Below are 26,010 nucleotides of genomic sequence, written 5' to 3' on the forward strand. Positions count from 1 at the left end.
AAACATCATCAAAGAGGTTGAATAATTTCCATCAGATAGTCAGCAATTCCACATCAAAGAAATAACTGCGTTGCCTCATGCCACGTTACCTTCATTCACTATTATCACCTAGCCACATCTTTTCAAAAACTCACCTTTCAGGCTTATAAACACGAAATGCATCGGCATGGCATAAAATTAACTGTTAAAAGAAACAGTCTGTGTCCTAACCATTACTCACTTACACTTCCTCTACATTGATCAGCATAATCATTGCCTCATTCTATTACAGTATGCATCATAAATCTCATAATTATCATCTTGTGTACCTAACCAACATAAACCTCATTGTCGTATGACAACATTAACCATATTTGCTGTCTGCGCCTCAATATACACTTCAAATAACAATTCTCTGTTTTCGTCCACTTACTTCCACATAAATCTTACAGCTACGTTCGTACATATCTCACTTCAATAAACACAACTTCACTACCTCACAATAAATCCTGAAAAACGTGTATTCCAAATACACTGCTGGCCACCGTAAATGCAACACCAAGAAAGACAACAGGTAGCACAACAAAATTTATTTTGTAGATAACATGTTGACCAAGTATCAAATGATTACGTTTACAGACGTCTGTGACATGTGGTTCCTGCCAGAATCAGTAGCCAGAGTAGCCGCCATTGTTGGAGATCACCGCTGCCACACGTCTCGGCATTGAGTCAAAGAGACGTTGGATGTGTTCCTGGGGTACAGCAGCCCAAGCAGCTTCCACACGTTGCCAAAGATCATCTGGTATGGCAGCTGGGGATGTAATCTGGGTCACTCGTTGAGCAACCATGGACCACATGTTTTCTATCGGCGAAAGATCCGGAGAGCGAGCCGGCCAGGGAAGCAATTCAATCTGTTTATTGACGAAGAACCTTTGGACAATGCGTGCCACGTGTGGTCGCGCATTATCCTGTTGAAATATGGCTGTGGCCGAGCCCTGAAGGTAAGGAAGGACAACTGGCTCCAGCACCTCGGATATGTAGCGCCGGCTATTTAAAGTACCGGCAATGCGTACTAGAGGCGTGCGAGAGTAATATCCAATACCGCCCCATACCATAATACCCGGTGCAAGACCAGTGTGGCGGTGCATAATGCAGCTGTCCAGCATCCTCTCTCCACGGTGTCTCCACACTCGAATCCGACCATCGTGGTGCTGCAGACAGAAGCGTGCCTCGTCAGTAAAGACAACGTCATTCCATTCTGCCGTCCACATCCGTCTGTCATCACACCATTGGCGACGGAGACGTCTGTGCTTCTGCGTCAATGGTAGACGAAGCAATGGACGTCTTGCGGACAGACCACTCTGCTGTAAACGGCGTCGAATGGTACGCGCAGACACTGGATGATGCGTTACAGACGCAATGTGCTGTGCTATGGTTCGGGATGTCACTGAGCGATCCGTCACTGCCATGCGCACAATTTGCCTATCAGTACGTGCAGTGGTGCACCGAAGTGAATGCGATCGACCACGTCGGTCCGTCGTACCCTCCTGCATCCAACGGTCACATATCCGCATTACAATTGTTTGGTTTCGTCCAACACGACCAGCGATTTCTCTGTATGATAATCCACAATCTCGGTAAGCCACTATCCTTCCTCTGTCGAACTCGGATACTTGATCAAACGATGTTCGCTGTTGTCTACGAGGCATAACTGATCGTCTTGTGAAACAACCACAAGGTAAACACACGTGCCGAACGTACACTCGTCGAAATCGCCAAGCCTTAAATGGCGCTATGAGGTGGCGCCACAGGCGCGCGTGATGTGCGTCTGCGCTGAAATTCTAATCAGTTGCATATCTCATCGCTGCAAACCCATGATGTAAATTTCACTTGATTCGGATGCTTCCTTCAGGGTGTTGCATTTACGGTGGCCAGCAGTGTAACTATTACCCGTCTTTCGAGACAACAAAATTACTATCCTAACAGCATGTATATCTCATCAAAAGTGGTAAAAAATGTTTTATATCTCAGCATTGTCGCACTGTGTAGAGTCAAAATATTTCTCAAGTCAACAACACATTTCTGATAACTTGTTTATCCTCTTAGAACTGGTTTAAAAATACTGTCAATGTTCATTTTGTTAGAAATTATTTGTTTTTATTCGGATCCTAGGTGGAATTTCGAAGTTCGTAGAAGTTTATATAGCGTAAGCGTGGTGGCAGCAAATCGCTAGATTTGATGTGTGATAAACGAAATTTGTTGCGCGACGAAAGTAGTCCGATTCTTGTCAAAAGTTGCCTGCCGCAAGGCGTGAGTCGCTCTGGCATGCGGTGAAACAGCATTGTTTATCGCTAACCGTTGCTGTGCGCTGTGATACAAGAAATATTTTCGTAATAGGTTCAAATGGCTCTGAGCACTATGCGGCTTAATTTCTGAGGTCATCAGTCGCCTAGAACTTAGAACTAATTAAACCTAACTAACAGAAGGACATCACACACATCCATGCCCGAGGCAGGATTCGAACCTGCGACCGTAGCGGTCGCTTGGCTCCAGACTGTAGCGCCCAGAACCTCACGGCCACTCCGGCCGGTCAAAAGAAATATTTTCTTTATGGCTTGATATGTGAAGTGCAATGAAGTCTCTTGCTCTTGTGTGTCATAGCAGCTTCAATTGCGTCCTGTATTGCTTCATCGTCATTGATTATCTCTAGGATTTGGTGGTCTGACTTAAATTATTTCTATCCGTCACGCTGGGGTTGCCCTTCCAGAATTTTGCCACTGTGGATTATAACGTGGATTACTGTGGCCGTGTTGGTTGATATTTGGCTGTGCCATATAACTTCTGGATTTGATCTACCTGATTGTGCCTATGAGAATTTGCATGATTACTATCTGATTTACAGTGCTGTCTGTGATTATTTTGATTGTTATGATGTTACGGTTACACCCGTTGCCATTTCGCAACTTTAGTGATATGCGATTGTAAGAGGGTACTAAGTGCTCCAGAAATTACTTGTATCAGAAAAATCGTTACTCAACTGCGAGAATTGTACATCGTACAGACGATGTCCCTTAGCCAATTGTGAATGTTTTTATGGTTGTGTTTGTTATGCGACTTCCCACAGGTTTTCTTTTCACGCGGTACCAAAGCATCTTGCGTGTCATAGTGTCTGCTGCGACTGTTTTTGTGTTTTTCCGTTAAACTATTGTCACTCTCCGATTCCAATTCCTGAAGTAATGTTTGAAATGCTTCCCTGTCATCTTTACATCTTCCGGCCAAAATTACTTGTCTCAAATATGTAGATAACTTTGTTAAACAAATGCGAATTAGCTCTGACAGACTGTATGGGTTTGATAAGTACTGTTTCTGCGTTCCACGTCTCCAAGATATTTTGCTGGACTAGAGAAGTCGGGTTGTTCAAAGTTCCATAACATTATAATGCTATGTTTTATCCGATATTGTGTGGCCCGCGGCCAGCTGGCAAAAATGCTTGGTAGAAATCATTTACGTTTTGCCAATCTTTCACTATTGAGTGTATTCTTGCTGCAGGTTCATTTTATAAGTAACCGCAGAGAAATTCTGATTTATGCACAAGTGGACAATTTGGTGAATATAAGAATATAAGAACGATCAATTCATGCTTGGGGTTGAATTTAGTTATTGTAATTCCTGAAAACTTAGAATGTACGTACTGCGAAAACGTGTTTCTAATTGTGAACCAGATTGTTCTCTATTGCACCTCGTCGGCGATTCATTGTCGTATCAGGATGTATGGTATCGTTCTCGTGTAAAATCACGTAAAGGCCATAAATTTGTATGGTCACCAAAGTTTTCTTAGTGTGAATGCAAACGGTCAAATTCGTCCTTTTCCTCCTCGTTTCTTTAAATACGCCAGACCTTTTCATTCATAGTGTTCCTATAACACTTATTTTCCCGATTAATTTTCTCCTGGTTGTCTCTAAAATTTATTAATGACTGGTATTCTGGTGTGTCTGAAAACTGTACTGGCAGCATGCCCTGTCTGCAGTGGCAGACAAATTGCCATTTTCATTGTCAGGTCGTCAACTTTTTCTTTAACTGTGCTTAACTGTTCTTTTTGTTCTTTTTTAATGTCAAAGTTTCCTCTTGTTCGCAAATTTCTTTTGACCTTGTGTTAAGATGTTCGTTACGATTTTTTGGCAGTATAACAATCGCATTCGGAACTACAGAGCTAATTTTAGCTAACAGTTCGTCCTTCTCATTACGCTGGTTTGTTTTCAAATTTTCGTGTTCTCTTTCAAGATTACGTATTCTAGTTGCAAAACTTCCCGACAGATTAAGAATTTCTCATTGTGCAAGACGATTATTGTTTGAAGGTCATTTTCAATTTCTTCCCTAATCTCAACTGATAAATTTTGTGTTTTAAATTTCATTTCTTCTTGTGATTTTCTATTCTCTCCCTGTGATTTGTCGATTTTCTTAGTCATTTCATCTTGAGTTTCGTCTATTTTCTTACTAATTTCATCTTTTGTTTCTTTAAGTATCTGACGACTTGGTTCTAGAAAAATCATGCAGTGTGGTACTATAAAATTGTTCACTGGAGGCGATGTGGGTTGTGTTCGTTTAAAAGACATTGACGCAGAACCTGATTCTGATGTGTCTGTTATCAGTTGTAAAATTTCACACAATTTTTGTAAGCTTTCACTAGACTGTGGCGACTTATTGCCGACCGACCATCGTTTGCTCTGTTTCATTGTTTTTCTCTAAATTGGCTAATAATTATGGATCCGCAGCAACTTTCTGTAGCCGGCAGCGGTGGCCGAGCGGTTCTAAGCGCTTCAGTCCGGAACCGCGTGACTGCTACGGTCGCAGGTTCGAATCCTGCCTCGGGCATGGATGTGTGTGATGTCCTAGGGTTAGTTAGGTTTAAGTAGGTCTAAGTTCTAAGGGACTGATGACCTCAGAGGTTAAATCCCATAGTGCTCAGAGCCATTTGAACTTTCTGGAGTCTCATGTAAACTACTGATAGTAGAATTGCTGAACGTGGTCTATCTCACCCTGTACCGGCTAGTTATTTTGTAACACTCTCTGTTGAGCTTGTGCTACGACGGACTTCCATACTACTCTCTGTTGAGCAAACACGATGAAACACAATTTCTTGGAAAAACAGAATTGCTTCAATGACTAAACAAACAAAAACAAAAACAGTACTATCCTGCACGCAATTGCTAGCAATGAATGAAAGCGACACAGAATCTGTACTACTATGCCAACTGTTTAAGTGATAAAGTAAAACAATTATCTAGCCCTAATCAAAATTTTCACTTACTGTACCTCGCGTCTCGACAACGGTGTTGCAGAATTCTTGAAAGCACAACAGCAAACTGTAAGCAGTCAGCGGGTAATCTATATTTCTGTTTTTAAATAAAATTTCCAAACAGTATTCAAGCTGTTGCATACTGTATGGCGCACTGTGGTAATGTGTAATGATAAACCTTCTTTAAAGAGTGGGATGAGGAGAGTAACTATTCCTATGAAATGATAATCCAATACAACGGTTTTAGAATGAAGTATGTATTTCAAAGACAGAGTAAAATTTCGCGTGATCTTCGCACATAACATTGGTATGAACAATACTATGCTTAACAAAGTGAACAATGATTTTAAAAGGATACAGTGTTTACAACGAATTTATATAAAACCCAAACAGCTTAATTACTTGATATTTAAATGCATGGCTCAGGGTAGTGGGGTAATTTTTCTTTCAGCTCTTAGAAATTTAAGAAGCTGACAGTAATCAATCCGACAAACTAGATGTCTAGTTCTGCAGTCTTACCTCGAACTTCTTCCTTCAAAAATAATAATATTAAACAAAATTTATTCTTCTCCCGTTCCAAAATACAGACCATATCCAGCCTTGCTGTCCTTTACAACCGGACTTAGTGGCCGCGTGGTTTGAGGCGCCATGTCGCGGATTGCGCATCCCCTCCTGCAGGAGATTCGAGTCCTCCCTCGGGCATGAGTGTGTGTGTTGCTCTTAACATAAGTTATTTTAAGTAGTGTGCAAGTCCAGGGAACGATAAACTCAGGAGTATGAGCCCTTAGAAATTCACACACATTTGAACATTTGTCCTTTACAATAAACCTTTCTTCACCTAACAGGTACAACCACAAGCCACCACAGCAGTACTGAATACGTCCATCACCTAACACATTTCAACTAAGAGTGCATAAGACTGCTCAGAGGCGAAGATTGTGCCACAACAAGACCGAAGATTGTTTAAGAGTAACGTAACCTATTTCCTTGACGTGCACGTCGATAACTTACAAAAGTCACATAGATAACCCATAAAAATAAAAATTACATGCCTCTGCTACAAATGATTTCCTAAAACGACCTATTGTCTTCTGTTATGTATATACTTATTACAGAAACGGCAACATCAAATGAAGCTCGTCGGAAAAAAAATCTTGTAAGCCACTTTTCTATTGGAAATAAGTTTTAACTTCCATATGATTCTCTGTCGAAAGTACTACCTCTTAGATGTATGAAACAGAAATAGAAACGCCTTCGTCATGAGTCCCTTTGGAATAAAAGGTTTCGCATACGGAAAAAAAGCAGGTAAGTTAACTATTCTGACAAAGAAAACAAGTAAGTCGACTGCACTATAACAGATGGCAGTGCAGTAACCAGAAAAAAACAAAAACAAAAATCAAACCGTCATCTTTCACTGTGGAGAGAGTCTATTAGGAATTTTGTCTGTGATTGTAAAGAGTTTCCAAAACACAAATATGTACCGAAATGTCGATTTAAGGCCAAGCAGGTGAAGGAAATTGGGGTCTCACAAATTCGCTTTCGTCCACTGAACAGGATAGGCACTTAAATGTCGCCATGGCAACCAGCGTCATAAGAGAGACTCACATAGATGCTTCAATATGCTGGCCGTTGTGGCCGAGCGGTTCTACGTGCTTCAGTCCGGAACCGCGCGACTGCTACTGTCGCAGGTTCGAATCCTGCCTCGGGCATGGATGTGTGTGATGTCCTTAGGTTAGTTAGTTTTAAGTAGTTCTAAGTTCTAGGGGACTGATGACCTCAGATGTTAAGTCCCATAGTGCTTAGAGCCATTTGAACCACTCGAACCTTCAACATAGGATACAGGAGATTGGTTGGTTGGTTGGTTTGGGGAAGGAGACCAGACAGCGAGGTCATCGGTCTCATCGGATTAGGGAAGGAAGTCGGCCGTGCCCTTTGAAAGGAACCATCCCGGCATTTGCCTGGAGCGATTTAGGGAAATCACGGAAAACCTAAATCAGGATGGCCGGACGCGGGATTGAACCGTCGTCCTTCCGAATGCGAGTCCAGTGTCTAACCACTGCGCCACCTCGCTCGGTCGATACAGGAGAAGCTGAAATTTCTTCGCCCTGTTCAGTTAATTTTAAGCCGTTCTCTTCGAAATTTTCTCTTAAATTTGTTATGTCCAAAAATGTCACAAATCTATGTTGTCTTCAGCTCTACATATTTACAGAGCTAATCATCAGTAATTATGAGTCTCATGAAGTATTGCGATTAGTCAGCAGTAACGTTTCTCCATGCATTAGTAAATGACTGAAAGAGTAGCTTATGAGCCTGGTTCTCTTTCTCATTAAAGAGACTTACAAATTTTTTTCCTGGAAAAAGTTAGTGCTTGAGTAAAGTTTCTAGCTCTGCTTCATATTGTTCACATTACGCATATAAAGAACCTTTTCATTAGGTTGAGTACGTATAAACTTAAGTATTTCACGTTGTTGAAAAGAATTGCTCTTTGTGTGAAGCATATATTGTGCTACTGAAGTTAAAAAATTCTTTTTCAGTGCTTAATGACAAAAGTGACTTCCTGGTTTTTCCCTGGGCTCTTCGAATTTAAATAAACTGTAATAAATTTTACTGGTAATCGAGTACTTATCAGAGATCAGTTCAAACGCGCGTCACTATCCGAAAACAAATAAGTAGTTCTGGAGAAATCACACTGTTTACAAGATAGTATTTGTCTGTTGTTGACGTCAAACCAATTGATAAGGATAAAGAGAGAAAATGGAGTTGCACTGATATAAGTATAAAAGGCACAAAGGAAATATAGCTTTTTATTCTATCTGTGAATGTCAAACGATAGTTACTTCGGGAAAAAAAAACAAGAGAGATCAAGAGTTCGACTTGTTTACGGACAAAGTAGAGGGAGCGCCAAGATAGCAGCTGAGCTGTACGTACAAACATATCCTGAGAATGGAGACCTACAAACGACAATACAGCGAATATGCAACAAAACGTTCTGGTAGGGCAGCGGAATGTAACACGGAAGATGAAGAGCAGGCCTAGAAAGACGGCACCCACCTAATTAGATCTTCTTGCAGCCTTTGGTTATAATACTGTAGGACATATGTAAAGTTTATCTGTGATACATATTCTACTATCGATCGGAATTTCTTTTCTCTATTGTCTTAAAAAGATATGAAGACGATGACAACTTCTTCTTTTCTCTCTCTCTCTCTTCTTCGAGCTTCCACAGGAAGTGTTGCTGTGTATTTTCGTAGCGTAATTTTATGATAAAATAGTAATTAGATATTTAAAGTGCATTTTGTGTTAATTAATAGACTCCTACTCCACTATTATAAACTCTAATATAAACTATTTTACAGTCTGTTAAGTTGGTTGGACGTGGTCGGTTTGCTGATCCAACGATGGCTCCCATTAACACGCCATTGTATACGAATTCGTTGGAACCTGCAGCCCATATTTTTGAATTAAGTCCGATTATCATTGCTGTTTTCAGCTAAAGCTGACACTTTGCATTAATGGTAACAATTACACTGTTAGGCGTCACGAGGATTATTGTTTTCCAACCACGACTTTTGGCTATAAGAAATCACAAGATTTCTAAGAGAAACGATATTTTATGACACTAAAACATTTACATTTACATGAATACGGTGCATTTCACAATTAAGTGCCCGGCAGAGAGTTCATCGGACCACCTACAAGCTACTTCTCTACTGTTCCACTCTCGAACAGCGCATGGTAAAAACGAACACTTAAATCTTTCCGTGCCAGATCTTATTTTCTTATGATAATCATTTCTTCTTATATAGACAGGCGCCAACCAAATATTTTCACGCTCTAAGGAGGAAGAAGTAGCTATGTTTCGCAAGAACGATGTTTTTTGGATTCGTGTTGACTGTTTGTCAACAAACCGTTTTCTTCGAGATGATTCCAAACTCCTAGTGCAGATCGGCGTTAGAGATACAGGTCTGTAATTCAGCGGATTACTCCTACTTCATTTCTTGAGTACTGGTGTGACTTGTGCAACTTTCCAGTGTTCGGATACGGATCATTCTATGAGCGAGCGGTTGTACATGATTGCTAAGTATGGACTTACTGTAGCAGCGTACTCTGGAAGCAACCTGACTTGTATACAATCTGGCTTTGCCTGTTGTAAGTGTTTTATGCTGCTTCGCCACAGCGAGTATATCTACCTCTAAGTTACTCATGTAGGCAGCTGGTCTTGATTGGAATCTGGAGTATTTACTTCGTCTTCTTTTGTGAAGGAATTTTGGAAAACTGTACTTAGTCAGTCAGCTTTAGTGGCACTGTCATCAATAACATTACCATTGTTATTGTGCAGCGAAGGTGCTGACTGCTTCTTGCCGCTGGTGTACTTCACGTACTACCATAATCTTGTGCAACATCAATGGATTTATTGTTCTATTTTGTCGGCTATGTAACACGTTGTATATCAGAATAAGATTTTCACTCTGCAGCGGAGTGTGCGCTGATATGAAACTTCCTGGCAGATTAAAACTTTGTGCCGGACCGAGACTTGAACTCGGGACCTTTGCCTTTCGCGGGCAAGTGCTCTACCAACTGAGCTACCCAAGCACGACTCACGCCTCGTCCTCACAGCTTTACTTCTGCCAGTATCTCGTCTCCTACCTTCCAAACTCTACAGAAGCTCTCCTGCGACCCTTGCAGAACTAGCACTCCTAAAGGAAAGGATATTGCGGAGACATGGCTTAGCCACAGCCTGGGGGATGTTTCCAGAATGAGATTTTCACTCTGCAGCGGAGTGTGCGCTGATATGAAACTTCCTGGCAGATTAAAACTGTGTTCCGGACCGAGACTCGAACTCGGGACGGGGCGTGAGTCGTGCTTGGGTAGCTCAGTTGGTAGAGCACTTGCCCGCATAAGGCAAAGGTGCCGAGTTCGAGTCTCGGTCCGGCAGACAGTTTCAATCTGCCAGGAAGTTTCATATCAGTGCACACTCGGCTGCAGGGTGAAAATCTCATTCTGGAAACATCCCCCAGGTTGTTGCTAAGCCATGTCTCCGCAATATCCTTTCTTTCAGGAGTGACAGTTCAGCAAGGTTCGCAGGAGAGCTTCTGTAAAGTTTGGAAGGTAGGAGACGAGGTACTGGCAGAAGTAAAGCTGTAAGCACGGGGCGTGAGTCGTGCTTGGGTAGCTCAGATGCCGGCTCGGTAGCTCAGCGTGTTCGGTCAGAGGTTTAGCTGCCCTCTGTAATAAAAAAACTGAGTAAAAGAATCAACGATCAACTTGAACGTATGTCTTGTGACGTCCGCGCAGACCAAACGCAACGATCAATATCGAAAAAAAAAAAAAAAAGATGGTGTAGCACTTGCCCGCGAAGGTAAAAGTCCCGAGTTCGAGTCTCGGTCCGGCAGACAGTTTTAATCTGCCAGGAAGATTCACGTTGTACAGGATGTTACAAAAAGGTACGGCCAAACTCTAAGGAAACATTCCTCACACACAAAGAAAGAAAATATTTTATGTGGACATGTGTCCGGAAAGTTCTCGCTTCCCACGCCCGGGTTCCCGGGTTCGATTCCCGGCGGGGTCGGGGATTTTCTCTGCCTCGTGATGGCTGGGTGTTTTGTGCTGTCCTTAGGTTAGTTAGGTTTAAGTAGTTCTAAGTTCTAGGGGATTTATGACCACAGTAGTTGAGTCCCATAGTGCTCAGAGCCATTTTTGTGTCCGGAAACGCTTACTTTCCATGTTAGAGATCATTTTATTACTTCTCTTCAAATCACATTAATCAGGTGGGAATTTAAGGAGATGGGACCTGGATAAACTGAAAGAACCAGAGGTTGTACAGAGTTTCAAGGAGAGCATAAGGGAACAATTGACAGGAATGGGGGAACGAAATAAATGGTTCAAATGGCTCTGAGCACTATGGGACTTAACATCTGTGGTCATCAGTCTCCTAGAACTTAGAACTACTTAAACCTAACTAACCTAAGGACATCACATACATCGATGCCCGAGGCAGGATTCGAACCTGCGACCGTAGCAGTCGCGCGGTTCCGGTCTGAGCGCCTAGAACCGCGAGACCACCCCGGCCGGCGGGGGGAACGAAATACAGTAGAAGAAGAATGGGTAGCTTTGAGGGATGAAGTAGTGAAGGCAGCAGAGGATAAAGTAGGTAAAAAGACGAGGGCTGCTAGAAATCCTTGGGTAACAGAAGATATATTGAACTTAATTGATGAAAGGAGAAAATATAAAAATGCAGTAAATGAAGCAGGCAAAAAGGAATACAAACGTCTCAAAAATGTGATCGACAGGAAGTGCAAAATGGCTAAGCAGGGATGGCTAGAGGGCAAATGTAAGAATGTAGAGGCTTATCTCACTAGCGGTAAGATAGATACTGCCTACAGGAAAATTAAAGAGAACCACTTGTATGAATATCAAGAGCTCAGATGCAAACCCATTTCTAAGCAAAGAAGAGAAAGCAGAGAGGTGGAAGGAGAATATAGAGGGTCTATACAAGGGCGATGTACTTGAGGACAATATTATGGAAATGGAAGAGGATGTAGATGAAGATGAAATGGGAAATATGATACTGCGTGAAGAGTTTGACAGAGCACTGAAAGACCTGAGTCGAAACAAGGCCCCGGGAGTAGACAACATTCCATTAGAACTACTGACAGCCTTGGGAGAGCCAGTCCTGACAAAACCCTACCATCTGGTGAGCAAGATGTACGAGACAGGCGAAATACCCTCAGACTTCAAGAAGAATATTATAATTCCAATACCAAAGAAAACAGGTGTTGACAGATGTGAAAATTACCGAACTATCAGTTTAATAAGTCACGGCTGCAAAATACTAACGCGAATTCTTTACAGACGAATGGAAAAACTATTAGAAGCCGACCTTGGGGAAGATCAGTTTGGATTCCGTAGAAATATTGGAACACGTAAGGCAATACTGACCCTACGACTTATCTTAGAAGCTAGATTAAGGAAAAGCAAACCTACGTTTCTAGCATTTGTAGACTTAGAGACTGCTTTTGACAATGTTGACTGGAATACTCTCTTTCAAATTCTGAAGGTGGCAGGGGTAAAATACAGGGAGCGAAAGGCTATTTACAATTTGTACAGTAACCAGATGGCAGTTATAAGAGTCGAGGGACACGAAAGGAATGCAGTGGTTGGGAAGGGAGTGAGACAGGGTTGCAGCCTCTCCCCAATGTTATTCAATCTGTATATTGAGCAAGCAGTGGAGGAAACAAAAGAAAAATTCGGAGTAGGTATTAAAATCCATGGAGAAGAAATAAAAACTTTGAGGTTTGCCGATGACATTGAATTCTGTCATAGACAGCAAAGGACTTGGAAGAGCAGTTCAACGGAATGGATAGTGTCTTGAAAGGAGGATATAAGATGAACATCAACAAACGGAAAACGAGGATAATGGAGTGTAGTATAATTAAGTCGGGTGATGCTGAGGGAATTATATTAGGAAATGAGACACTTAAAGTAGTAAAGGAGTTTTGCTATTTGGGGAGCAAAATAACTGATGATGGTCGAAGTAGAGAGGATATAAAATGTAGACCGGCAATGGCAAGGAAAGCGTTGCTGAAGAAGAGAAATTTGTTAACATCGAGTATAGATTTAAGTGTCAGGAAGTCGTTTCTGAAAGTATTTGTATGGAGTGTAGCCATGTATGGAAGTGAAACATGGACGACGAATAGTTTGGACAAGAAGATAATAGAAGCTTTTGAAATGTGGTGCTACAGAAGAATGCTGAAGATTAGATGGGTAGATCACATAACTAATGAGGAAGTATTGAATAGGATTGGGGAGAAGAGAAATTTGTGGCACAACTTGACTAGAAGAAGGGATCGGTTGGTAGGACATGTTCTGAGGCATCAAGGGATCACCAATTTAGTATCGGAGGGCAGCGTGGAGGGTAAAAATCAGAGAGGGAGACCAAGAGATGAATACACTAAGCAGATTCAGAAGGATGTAGGTTGCAATAGTTACTGGGAGTTGAAGAAGTTTGCACACGATAGAGTAGCATGGAGAGCTGCATCAAACCAGTCTCAGGACTGAAGACCACAAGAAGAAGAATGGAATGGAAACACACTGCAACAGAACGTACCAGTGTGACTTCAAACACTTTGTTACAGGAAATGTTCAAAATGTCCTCCGTTAGCGAGGATACATGCATCCACCCTCCGTCGCATGGAATCCCTGATGCGCTGATGCAGCCCTGGAGAATGGCGTATTGTATCAAAGCCGTCCACAACACGAGCACGAAGTGTCGGTATATTTGAGACCGTGGTTGCGTGGACAAGAGCTTTCAAATGCCCCCATAAATGAAAGTCAAGAGGATTGAGGTCAGGAGAGCGTGGAGGCCATGGAATTGTTCCGCCTCTACCAATCCATCGGTCACCGAATCTGTTGTTGAGAAGCGTACGAACACTTCGACTGAAATGTGCAGGAGCTTCATCGTGCATAAACCACATGTTGTGTTGTTATTGTAAAGGCACATGTTCTAGCAGCACAGGTAGAGTATCCCGTATGAAATCATGATAACGTGCTCCATTGAGCGTAGGTGGAAGAACACGGGGCCCAATCAAGACATCACCGACAATGCCTGCCCAAACGTTCACAGAAAATCTGTGTTGATGACGTGATTGCACAATTGCGTGCGGATTCTCGTCAGCGCACACATGTTGATTGTGAAAATTTACAATTTGATCACGTTGGAATGAAGCCTCATCCGTAAAGAGAACATTTGCACTGAAATGAGGATTGACACATTGTTGGATGAACCATTCGCAGAAGTGTACCCGTGGAGGCCAATCAGCTGCTGATAGTGCCTGCACACGCTGTACATGGTACGGAAACAACTGGTTCTCCCGTAGCACTCTCCATACAGTGACGTGGTCAACGTTACCTTGTACAGTAGCAACTTCTCTGACGCTGACATTAGGGTTATCGTCAACTGCACGAAGAATTGCCTCGTCCATTGCAGGTGTCCTCGTCGTTCTAGGTCTTCCCCTGTAGCGAGTCATAGGATGGAATGTTCCGTGCTCCATAAGACGCCGATCTATTGCTTCGAACGTCTTCCTGTCGGGACACCTTCGTTCTGGAAATCTGTCTCGATACAAGCGTACCGCGCCACGGCTATTGCCCCGTGCTAATCCATACATCAAATGGGCATCTGCCAACTCCGCATTTGTAAACATTGCACTGACTGCATAACCACGTTCGTGATGAACACTAACCTGTTGATGCTACGTACTGATGTGCGTGATGCTAGTACTGTAGAGCAATGAGTCGCATGTCAACACAAGCACCGAAGTCAACATTACCTTCCTCTAATTGGGCCAACTGGCGGTGAATCGAGGAAGTACAGTACATACTGACGAAACTAAAATGAGCTCTAACATGGAAATTAAGCGTTTCCGGACACATAACCACATAACATCTTTTCTTTATTCGTGTGTGAGGAATGTTTCCTGAAAGTTTGGCCGTACCTTTTTGTAACACCCTATGTATCGTTACAATACACATGCTAGCTTCAGAGATATCATGAGAGACTCTGGAATACGTTAGTCCATTGCTGTTTCCCTTCTGCGGGCAAACAGCATCCAAACGTACTATCTGTCGCTACATGTTCCACCCTATCACTGTCCAATGTTCAGTTAATCCAGCTCCCTGATGACGTGCAAATTATGCAATCATTACACGGTTCCTTATTATAAACTCAACGTTTACACTTGTATTTGTGATAACATGACACATGTCATTAGTAGGCGCATAATCATCAACTATACTCGTGACTTGCATCGAGTACACATATTCATCTCCAGTTTCACAGGGATAAAGAGTGTTACACACTGCTCCGGCTGTTCACATTGGATACATAAGTAGAAGGGAGCATTAACAAAATCTTTTCTATTTTATAGCAATATTTATTGCTCCAACTCCACTTTTCATACAAACAGATCCGCAGTGCAGCTAAACAATTTTAGTATGTCTGTCTAAGGAATGTGAACAAGAAATAAGAACATTGTCCTGCAAAAATATAGTCAGGTCCTGCAGAAAGTGTCATCACTTCTGTCTCTATGCTGTTAATTTTTGGAACACACCCTACGATCAGCTTAGAGACGAAAGTGATGACACTTTCTGCAGGACCTGACCATCATTTTGCACGACAATGCCTATACAGTGCAAGCTATTACTGATTTGTTTGACTGATGGGGCTGCTATGTGCTATACCACCTACTGCACTCCCCTGACTTAAGCCCTCGTGAGTTCAACTCGATTTCTAAACTGAAGGAAACACTTCAGAGCATTCGCTTCACAATGGCCACAAATTCGTCTGGCAATAGACTGCGCCGCTCGAACCGTCAACACAACTGGCACTGCTAAGAGTATCCTACGACTTTCACATCGCTGGCAACGGGCTATACACAATGCTGGTGACTACTTTGAAGGCCAGTAAAACTTTGATACAAGCATCACTTTGTACGAGGTGCAAATAAATAGTTGCCACTATTAAAGTTCCAACTCTCGTAACTGATGACTAGTTCCGGTAAACTACTGAAAATTCTTCCAAGTTGAGTCATGTGTGTCCAAATTTAGAGATCCACACTAGCTAAGGAGTAAACACCGCAAGTCCAAAACGCGAAAATGTTTCAGAGTTAGATATTTTCCAATTCACATGAACTACAACAAGTCTGCAGTCTTGCTAAATCGCTGAGACCTTCCTAAGAGCACACGGCTCTATATCCGTACATTTTCTAAGTGGCTGGCTCTGAGCACCATGGGACTTAACATCTGAAGTCAGTCCCCTAGAACTTAGAACTACTTAAACCTAACTAACCTAAGGACATCACACACATCCATGCCGAGGCAAGTTTCGAACCTGCGACCGTAGCAGTCGCGCGCTCCCAGGCTGAAGCGCTTGGAACCGCTCGGCTGCCGCGGCCGGCATTTTCTAAGTATTCGCCACGTGAGTATCATGACTAGTACAAAATTTCTAAACATACAGAAATGCAACATAATTCCCACTTCTACGTATGTTCTCACTACTCTAGCTTAGACAAACGAATGACCCTAGAGAAGATGATGACCGCCCTTTTAAGTACATCTTCAAAGAGACACTACAAAAAATTGCTTACGTAAAAGTGTTTTCCATAGACACTTTAAACTATTAATCTTACTCTAAACATATGAGTGATGAATCGAATAAAATGAATATTTCCTCAGCTTTTCGTTGCTACCGTTAATTTTATGCTCAGTTCACTAGTTTGCTCAATAACCGAAGTTTTGTAAATATAAATGCTACTTTAGGTTTCTTGCTGTTAACAAATCAGAAACGAAGTACATTTATACTCCTACATAAATAACTAATTCTAAATTGATATGTTACTACTGCTTTCAGTACATTATTAATTTTCGTAAAATTGGCGTTTTCCCGCTCGGAGTGCATATTCTGGCATGTGCTTTCAAATATATAATATTTATAAAATTCTACTAGTATGTTCTGACAGAGCTCCACGAGCTCTGACCATGGACACATAGTTTACAGCAATCGCACAAGGTAACTGAGAAATATTAATTTTAAAGTTCATTTTAGCTGTAAAATATTTGATACCGAATAACTAAAAGAACGACTTGCTTCATCGGCAGTTCCTTTTGACGTACGTACTTGTCTCGTTTTTCTCTTTCTAGAGGAGTTACTCCTTATTTTGGTATGTGTGTATGACGAGATTTTATTCATTTTATGTCTATTTGATCGTCAGGATAGTTGCTCATTTCGTCCATGGTGGGGCATCCCTTCCCTACACCTGGCCAACGGCTAAGGGCATCGGGTTTTTCCAGCCAGTGAAGTGGCACGAGTTTACCTGCTGCTCTCTTTCAGACGTGGAATTTTTCATGATGTTAGTAACCGCTGATCACTGTCCAAATACTACAGTCGTCTGCCGAGCCTCGCCGGCACCTCTTGACGAACGTCACAGCCCTGGCATGTCTCGCAACTGGGTGCAGCTCAGTGTAGCCGACACGATCACTCTGCTGTCAAATTCACGCGCGCTGTCGCCTCTCTCTCTCCTACCACAGCAAGACGCTCTGGCACAGCCGCATCTGCTGTTTGAAGTTTTGGCATTCATTCTAATAGGGCTGTAACCTAATAGTGGGCGTGTTTCAGTTACGGAATGGCGAAGCTCAGGACGAAATGGAAAGGCATAGGACTTCAATATTATAAACGTAGGCTTCCGAGGCTGTTGTCAAAGTCAGTAAAGTTTTTCTGGGTTTGTGATCACAATGTCAATATATAAAGCTACCGACTTTCGGTCGCTGTTGCAAGTGACATTCTTCAGCGGCGACCCACCAGCACACGGATATCTTAACACGAAAGATATGTCCGACTATGACAACATACCAAGTCAGCGTGGCAGAACACCAGGATTAGTGCGGCAAACAGATAGATTTTTGGTGAAGCTCGCGTACTGGCGAAACGGCGTCTTACTTTCAGAAGGAAGATTAAAGAAGCAATAGAAGTAGCCAAGCGATCCGCCAACATGAACAGAGAAGACAGGTACCAATTTCCGACGTCTTGCCTGCCATCAATAGCAGCGTTACGGGACGACAGCAATAGACACAGACGTGCGGGAGACCTCAGCGGCAGCAGGTACATAGGGTACCTGAAGCCTCAGCTGGAGCTAGAAGGCAGGAAAACAACGCCACGTCACAACTGCCGCCTGGTTTTCCATTCGCCAGTTTCCACCAGCCAGAAGCAGTAATGCAAACACTAATCAAAACATCGGGTGTCCACCAATGAAAAGAAATAATACAAACACCAATAAAGAACTTCTAATATCTCTCCTCTTCATCCTTAACAGTCTATCAGAATTAGATAAAAGCCACGTCTGCAGGTATATAAGAAATAAAGTTTTCTCATTCATCAGTAAACGAAAACATCCTGAAGAAGGTCACTTGCAACAGTGACCGAAACGTCGGTAGTTTTACATATTGGCAATTCGGTCACAAAACCAGAAAAAAATTATTGACAACTTTAGTATTGTCCAACACCTCTACTTCTGAGTATTAATCTTGCCATAAGGCCAGGCTCAAGTTCAGTGCGAGGACCAATATTCTGACGAAGCTCACAGCCACCAACAGAAGCGCTAGTCCTCACATCCTGAGATCGTCTTGGTTTGTGTGTTTCAGCTGCATAGTACACCTCACCTGTTTGAAGTCTATTTACTCACACTAAGCAGGTTGGCACTGCTGTCAGACTGTCCGAATCTTGTCTGAATGTATGAAAGCAGCTCCTGGCGAGAAACTTTACACGGCAGTTGGAATAGCTCCGTCCACTATGAGAAGAATCGTTGTTCCCAATGCGACGAAGGCGAAGTAGATCAGTGATCCACGTCATCATCTACATGTTGAAATGAAGTGATAGTATGGCATTATGATAAGCGTCGTTGCGTCACAACCAGTGGTGGGAACTCCTAACTGTGTCACAAAATGCCATTGGACATTCTTGCAATGGAAGATCTATCCCCGGATACAATCTGCCCTACCCTATTTGGATGGGCGTTCCCCGTTGCAAGATCAATATGCAAAAACTGGGCAGCCTTCCAGCTGAGCGAGATGTGTCCTGCAGGTGCAGAACAACTCAATATGAGGTCAAATTACTCTAATGGAACAACCTTGCTCAATATAGGATTTGATCGAGGCAAATAACTAGGTAATTGGAGTTGCTGCGTTTTGGAGATACTAATTAGACACGTAGTTGAACGGTAGCTGCACATCATAATTACGTAGTACATAAAATTAAAACTACTTCCTTTCGAGAATAAATCTCTTCTTGTAGTGAATGTGTATTTATGTCATAAAATGCTACTAAAAGTTCTGAAAGACGTTCGATTCTTCACGTTACTAATAGGCTGGTTGATATGTTCGTACCGTTTTGGTTTTGGATGTTGGTACTCCGGATTCTCTGGATTTATATATCGATTGTCATTTTTATGCGTTGTTGAGTTTACATATTGTCATTTTGTCATTTGGAGATAGTGAGTGGGGCTGTGGATGCTATAAAATCGGAAGATTTCGCACATATAATTCTTCTGTTTAAGCTCAGTAAAAGGGTGACAGCAGCGGAGGTAGTTAGAAACATTTGCGTCATGTGGCTAGATAATGCATTGCTCAGACCAGGGCAAGGAAATGGTTTTCTCGTTTTAAGAAGCATTGGTTTGACATTAGTGACTTCCCACGTTGAGGAACGGCTTCGGGGTTTAGTGAAGATAATTTAAACACATTGCACCACCATGATTCACCTCAATGTACTCGATAACTGGCAAATGTGAAGAACTACGATCAATCCACCATCGTACGACATTTGCATGCAATGGGGAAGGTTCAAAAGTCGTGTGTGTGGGTACCGCATGCTCTGAGCCAAAATCACAAGAATCGGTGGATGGTCATATGTGTATCTCTGCTTGCTCTTCATAAATTGCCTAGTGAACAAGACCGACCATTCCTACCCTATATCGATACTGGTGACGGAAAATGGTGTCTTTGTGCTGATATAAGGAAAGGAAAGTAATGGCTGAGCCCAAACAAAGCAGCATCTGCCCGTACAAAGACCTGCGCGCATCCACAAAAGATAATGTTACGCATCTGGTGGAACAGCAACGGCATGCTGTACTAAGAATTGCTGCCCCGGGGTGCAGCCATCACTGCTGACAATTCTGGTCGACTGCTGAGACTCATTGCAGACGCAGTCCATGAACAACGTCCAGGAAGACTGCGTGAAGTGGTGCAGCTCCACACAACTTCCACCGCATTGAGCTACACTGATGAGAAACACTAGCCATGAGTTGGGTTGAGAAGTTATTCTATACTCACCTTATTCATCTGATCTTACAACCTTAGATTTTCACGTTTTCCTCTTCCTCTAGAACAATCTTCAAAGAACTTCATTTCCGGATGAAAATGCGCTCCGAGCATGGCTCGACGAGTTATTCGCCTCAAAACCACGTGATTTTTACAACCGCGGAATCAAAAAGTTACTCAGCGTTGGCAGACTGTTATAAATAGTGAAGGATCACTCAAGTCTCCGTTATGTGTATCTGTTGTGTAAACTTACGGAAAATCGCTACGAACGTATGCACGAAGCCAATATTTCAGCTATAAAGCGCCCTACTGAGATAGAAGATACTAAGCAACAAATTGTTTCCCCTATAATAAACTTCAAGAAATTTTTATCATAAGAGAAATAAGATGGTGAAGAGTCTACATGTGTCAATTAGCTTTCCGAAATTGAAGAATCAATATGACGTTTCTGTTTCTCCTGGGCTGCTTAACATGAGAGACTTCAGTTAGACGTGTTTAGCATTACTTGAAACTGGAGATACGATCAGAGCTAGCATTCTAGTGTACGAACCGCGACTGTGTGCATTCAGAGAGATTTAAGAGAAATCACATTACCAGAATCAGAAGTGGCCACAGCTAGTTTGAGTGCCATAACACTAACGTGCGAATATGGGAAGAGGAGGGTTAAATGTCCCGTCGACGACAAGTTTGTTAGAGACGCACAGAAGGAAATCGACCGTCTCCTTCTGAAACAAACTATCCTGGCGTTTGAAAACCAGAATCTGAGTAATCAGACGTGGGTCTAAACAGCTGTCCTCCCTAATGCGAAACCATGGCTGCATTACCTCGCTCACTAGTAGCTTACGTTAATGGCGCGGAGATCGTGAATTAGACATTGTACTTACTTACCTGTTGCTGAAGATGGTGAAAGTGTCGTTTCCAATATTTTCTTGCATGAAATAGATATTATACGAGTAGAGCTGTGATTAGTATAAAAACGAATTTCTGGAGTACTTCCTTTATAAATCTCGGATGCTAATTAACATTACACCATTTTTTTCATTTTAGTTGTGGATTCACCAATGCCTTTGCGGCTTACGTATTGTTTTATGAAGTGAAGTAGGATCACGAACATAGCTATCTCCCTCACGAAGTTAAACAATTTGCTTGGAGGGCGCTCGTCGGGGAAAGCACAAGCTTTAGAAAATGAAATACAGTTGGTTTCTTTTTTTTTTTTTACAGAACTTAGATACTTGTTTTGGGAAAAACCATCAGTCCCTGTTTTCTGCTTCCTCGCACCGCTATAGAACTGGTATTCCGTCTACCAAGTCCAAAATAGGCATTAACATCCACCAGGGTGTCATGAGCTGCCGATTTCGGTACATAAAGAGATATGTTAAATGCAGAAAGAATTTCTAGATATGGTCTCCGAAGACAGAGGTATCAATGGTTTTTACTTGGTTCTTTGCAGCGGATATGTGAGAGTTGTGTCGTACGTGTGTTTGCGGTGTGTAGCTGGGTGTAATAGATGCGTGTGTAGTGTAGTCGTGCTTGTGTCGTGCGACGGTGAAGCTTGAAGAGCGAGGGAGAAAGCATGTGCCAGCACTTAGCCTACTCGTCTCGAATAGCACCAACGGGCCGCCAAGCTTAACGTCCCCATCCGACGGACACATCACCATCAAATATTACATGCCCTCACTTAATTAGATACTGCGGGAAGGTTTGGAATTTAATGCAGCACATTTGCACAGAGACTGGCGATCAGGATCTCTACGCTGCCACTTCTCCTCCTCTTGCAGAAAAAATTCATTCACTACCAGGATTCCAACCAGGTACTTCCGAGTCTAGCGCCACAGCCTAGGGCTACAGAGGCGGGTATTCTGCGATAATGTAAGGGTTAGACGAATTTAGATTTCTCTTTCGCATTTTGTAATCTTCATCCGCTTTCACAACTTTTTCTCCTCTCCTACTTTTTTCAGTTTCGGTATGTACCCATCGACAATTTTCCGTGAAGCTCCCAGAGGCCTGTATCTGGGGATTTTTGTGCATGGTGAATATCTAACAATAGGAGGCATGATACTGACACTGCAGTGTTTACTGATTCATTTGATAACCTTCAGAAGCTGTAGACAGAATAACAGAGTTTAGCGAATCTTATGGTTAATAAACAAATACAAGGAAAACGACATCTGTCACGATATTGATTGGAGACTGCTTCTCAACAGAGTTCTGAGTTCACAAAATGACGTCTCTGAGGACGACAATGAATTGAAAAAGACAACGATCAATCAAAAGTCTGTACTAGTACGTGCAGTATCTGTAAAATTCTGTTTTGGGCTAAAAGAAAAGAATAAATCAACAAAATAATGCAACACAAACAATCAGAACAGCTTCTTTAATACTGTGTTTTTACAACTCTACTCCTTTTGGTAATAAGTCTGAAAAGGAGTGCCAAATGCCACGAAGAAACAGAAATTTGAGTATCTTCATAGTGAGATGAATATTTTTGAAGGTACAGTCATCTACAGTTAACAGTTCATTCTAAAATAGTTTTCAGATATAAACGAGGAAAAAGAATATTTTCGTCGTTCACGAAAGGAAGAACCTTATATCAGGCTTTATTGAAATACCTTTTACTCACAACTATGGGGAAAGTGAAAAATGAAAAATGGATCGCAAAAAATCCGTAAACGGATCGACCCTTCATGAAGAAGAAGTGGAATTTTTTCCAGTGCTAATTTAGCTGTTTCTGTTTGTCACTACTATTTCATCTAACAGATGTACATAGCTTTCTTTCGTCGTCTATTTGTTCCAGTATCTCTTTATCGTTTTGTATCGCTACCAGTTCTTTTTCTCTGATTTGACATCATAAAATCTGTTTGCTCCGGGAGTAGCATCTTTCTGATTTTTATGATATAATTTGGTATCACTAAACCTTTTCTGATGCTGACCGAGATTTTCTTCGCTAACACCAGTTTTCTGCCGATATCGCCCCTTGCATCAGTCATCTTCTGGACCATACATCTTAACTATTTTGGATTCTTCCACTTCTTGTACATATACTTTCCTGACTCTTATAAGTAAATCGTTAGCGCTCTCCATCGCTCTGTCACTTTCATCTTTTACTCTCTTCTTCCCTAGTGCAGATCATCAATTATGCCCATTACACTTAATTGTTATTTTATACCTAATCCGATCTTGTGTGTGAAACTTAAGCACTGATACGTACGAGTATTTCCCGCGTAGTTCTTATTCCTTGTCACGACTTGCCGTCACAGCTTCATTTTGGGCTGTCTGATGAAATAAAGGCAACAGGTTGCAGAGATCTATACGCGCAAAAGTAACTTCAATTTCGATGGCGGCTGTATTAGTGGTGCCAGAAATTCCTTAAAGCCTTTGTTGATGGTTCTGTCAACATTTGCAGTATTTATTAGGTGATTAGTTTCAATACCTTACCGGTTCATGTTCAATCCTGGCCTACTGAGGCTGCACCGACAGTGCCTGATGTTAATAATAAACATTCAGTGGCAAGACATGCTCTATAAATGTTTGCAGGATGAATGCAACAATGTACTCATGCCTGCTGAGTTATGGCATTCATCTTGCAGACATTTATTTAACATATGTCGCCACTGAATATTTATCATTAAGATGATACACTGTCAGTGCAGTTTCAGTAGGCCAGGTTTGAAAAATAATTTACAAAGGTTCGAAACTAGTCGCCTAATAAATATTGCAACTGTTGACAGAACCATCAATAACCGCTTTAAGGAATTTAAATAAAGTTGCTATTCCATATCAACGAAATGTTGAAACTTAAGAATGGTGCCTGGACGTTGGCTCTAGACGTTGTGAGACTAGAGAAATACGCATGCGGTTTACATTCCCAGAGTAAGTTGGGGTCACCATCGTCCTTCGACAGTAGAAGTCGTCACAATCGCCGCAAGCATCATCACTTCGCTGTAATATAAATCTGCCAAACATAGACCAGTTATTCATTATGAAAGACCACCTCAGCAGCCGTTACCCCAGAAGCAGGTGTGTACTTTGACATTCAAGTACCGAAGCTAATCATCTGCCAAACATAGACCAGTTATTCATTATGAAAGACCACCTCAGCAGCCGTTACCCCAGAAGCAGGTGTGTACTTTGACATTCAAGTACCGAAGCTAATCAGATTCGAATGGACGATGAAAATCTCCCGGTCCGCATAATAGGTCTATGGTAGCTCCATACCACTTCCCAAATCCCAGCAACACCACTGCTGTGCTCGGCCCAGTCTTCACGTTCGTCTCGCTAGTGTGAAGTTTGTAACAATCATGCAGAAATCCAACTATTGCTGATTCTTCTTTGCCACACTAGATATCACCGAAGGCGCTACGTTAGTCATTGTTTTACCGGCGTTCCCGAGCGGTTCTAGGCGTTCCAGTCCGGAACCGCACTGCTGCTACGGCCGCAGGTTCGAATCCTGCCTCTGACATGGATGTGTGTGATGTCCTTAGGATTGTTAGGTTTATGTAGTTCTAAGTCCAGGGGACTGATGACCTCAGATGTTAAGTCCCACAGTGCTCAGATCCATTTGAACCATTTCAACCGTCTGGAAGCGGATTCCTCCACCATGTGCGAGCTGACTGGGCTATTTTTGGGACAATCAAACCATCTATGTGGCAGATGAGGTCCTATAAACAGCAATATGCAGTGATTGGACAAACACACAACCTACAATACTTTTGGCTCTATCATATCGAAGGGTCGGCTGTGTACTGAATGAAGTCTTTTGGTCCAAATACTGTATGTTTATAAATTAGTTATATAAAGTAACTTTTAATTGTGAAAAGGATAAATAATTTACAGAAACGTTTGATACATTACTGAATGTAGTATATATTTTATGTTTTATTCTAGCCTAACACTGTTAGTTCCCCACGTTTCCACTAAATGGTATGCGCAAATGAGTTATTACAACATCGTATAATGGTGCAGAGCGTTCACAATGTTTTTTTGTGGTTTCATGAACCCAAATCCGCTGCTATAGTTCAGAGACGATTTGGGATGAATATCGCAATCCAAGACAACCCCAAAGACAAACTTTGATAAATTATATGTAGATTGAAAGGGGATCACTGCTATCAGCTGCAGTGGGACATTAAAGGGAATCAGTGGTGACGAACGAAAATGTGTGCCGGGCAGAGATTCGAACCCGGGATCTCCTGCGTACCAGGCAGTTGCGATAACGCTGCATCACGGATAGCAGAGTGGTTATGGCACGTGCCTCGTAAGTAGGCCCAGCCCGGTGCACATTTTCGTTCGTCGCCACTGACTCCGTTTAATGTCCCACTGCTGCTGAGAGCAGTGATTCTCCTTCAATTTCCATATAGGGTTGCACAGCTGCTGGATCTGCGTGGTGTCTGCTCTTTCGAAGGAACAGACACTATGCATTCAAATAATTTTATTAATTGCTAGAATCATTTCACCGAAACTGGCTGTGTATAATAGGACGCCGGGTCAGAGTCGGCCAGTGTCTGATGCGCCAATTGAACGAGTTCGGCAGTATTACAATCGTAGTCCGAGATGTGCCAGCTTGGAACTGAATATGCCTCGTTGAATTGCCGGACATCTCCCCTATTCCCGCAAGAGTTCAAGCTCCGCACTGACGGGATCATCGCCGTAATTATATGTATGTGCTGTCTGTTCATTCTGGCAAGGTCGTTTTTTTTTTTTTTTTACAGGGAGCGGCGAGGTGACGCGAGTAATGAGGCTAATGAGCAGGGGCACTGCATCAGTAGTGTGTGGTCACGTTGCGGTATTATGTGATCCGATTTACGTCTCTTAATTCGCACGACCGTAACAAATGCTGTTTATATAAATAATTACATCATAGTCGCTACAGCATT

The 26,010-nt window shown here is 42.2% G+C and overlaps 1 protein-coding gene across 1 annotated transcript in view; it reads left to right on the forward strand.

Moving 5' to 3' along the window:
- Positions 1-6,534: 6,534 nt before the first annotated feature.
- LOC126260449 (trypsin-1-like) overlaps positions 6,535-26,010 on the forward strand; it is a 79,154-nt gene continuing 59,678 nt past the window's right edge. Inside the window, exon 1 of the mRNA XM_049957777.1 lies at positions 6,535-6,580. Within this exon, the coding sequence (XP_049813734.1) occupies positions 6,535-6,580 (46 nt within the window). The remainder of the gene's footprint in view (positions 6,581-26,010) is intronic.

The sequence above is a fragment of the Schistocerca nitens genome, chromosome 5, assembly GCF_023898315.1.
Source record: "Schistocerca nitens isolate TAMUIC-IGC-003100 chromosome 5, iqSchNite1.1, whole genome shotgun sequence".
Lineage (NCBI taxonomy): Eukaryota > Metazoa > Arthropoda > Insecta > Orthoptera > Acrididae > Schistocerca > Schistocerca nitens.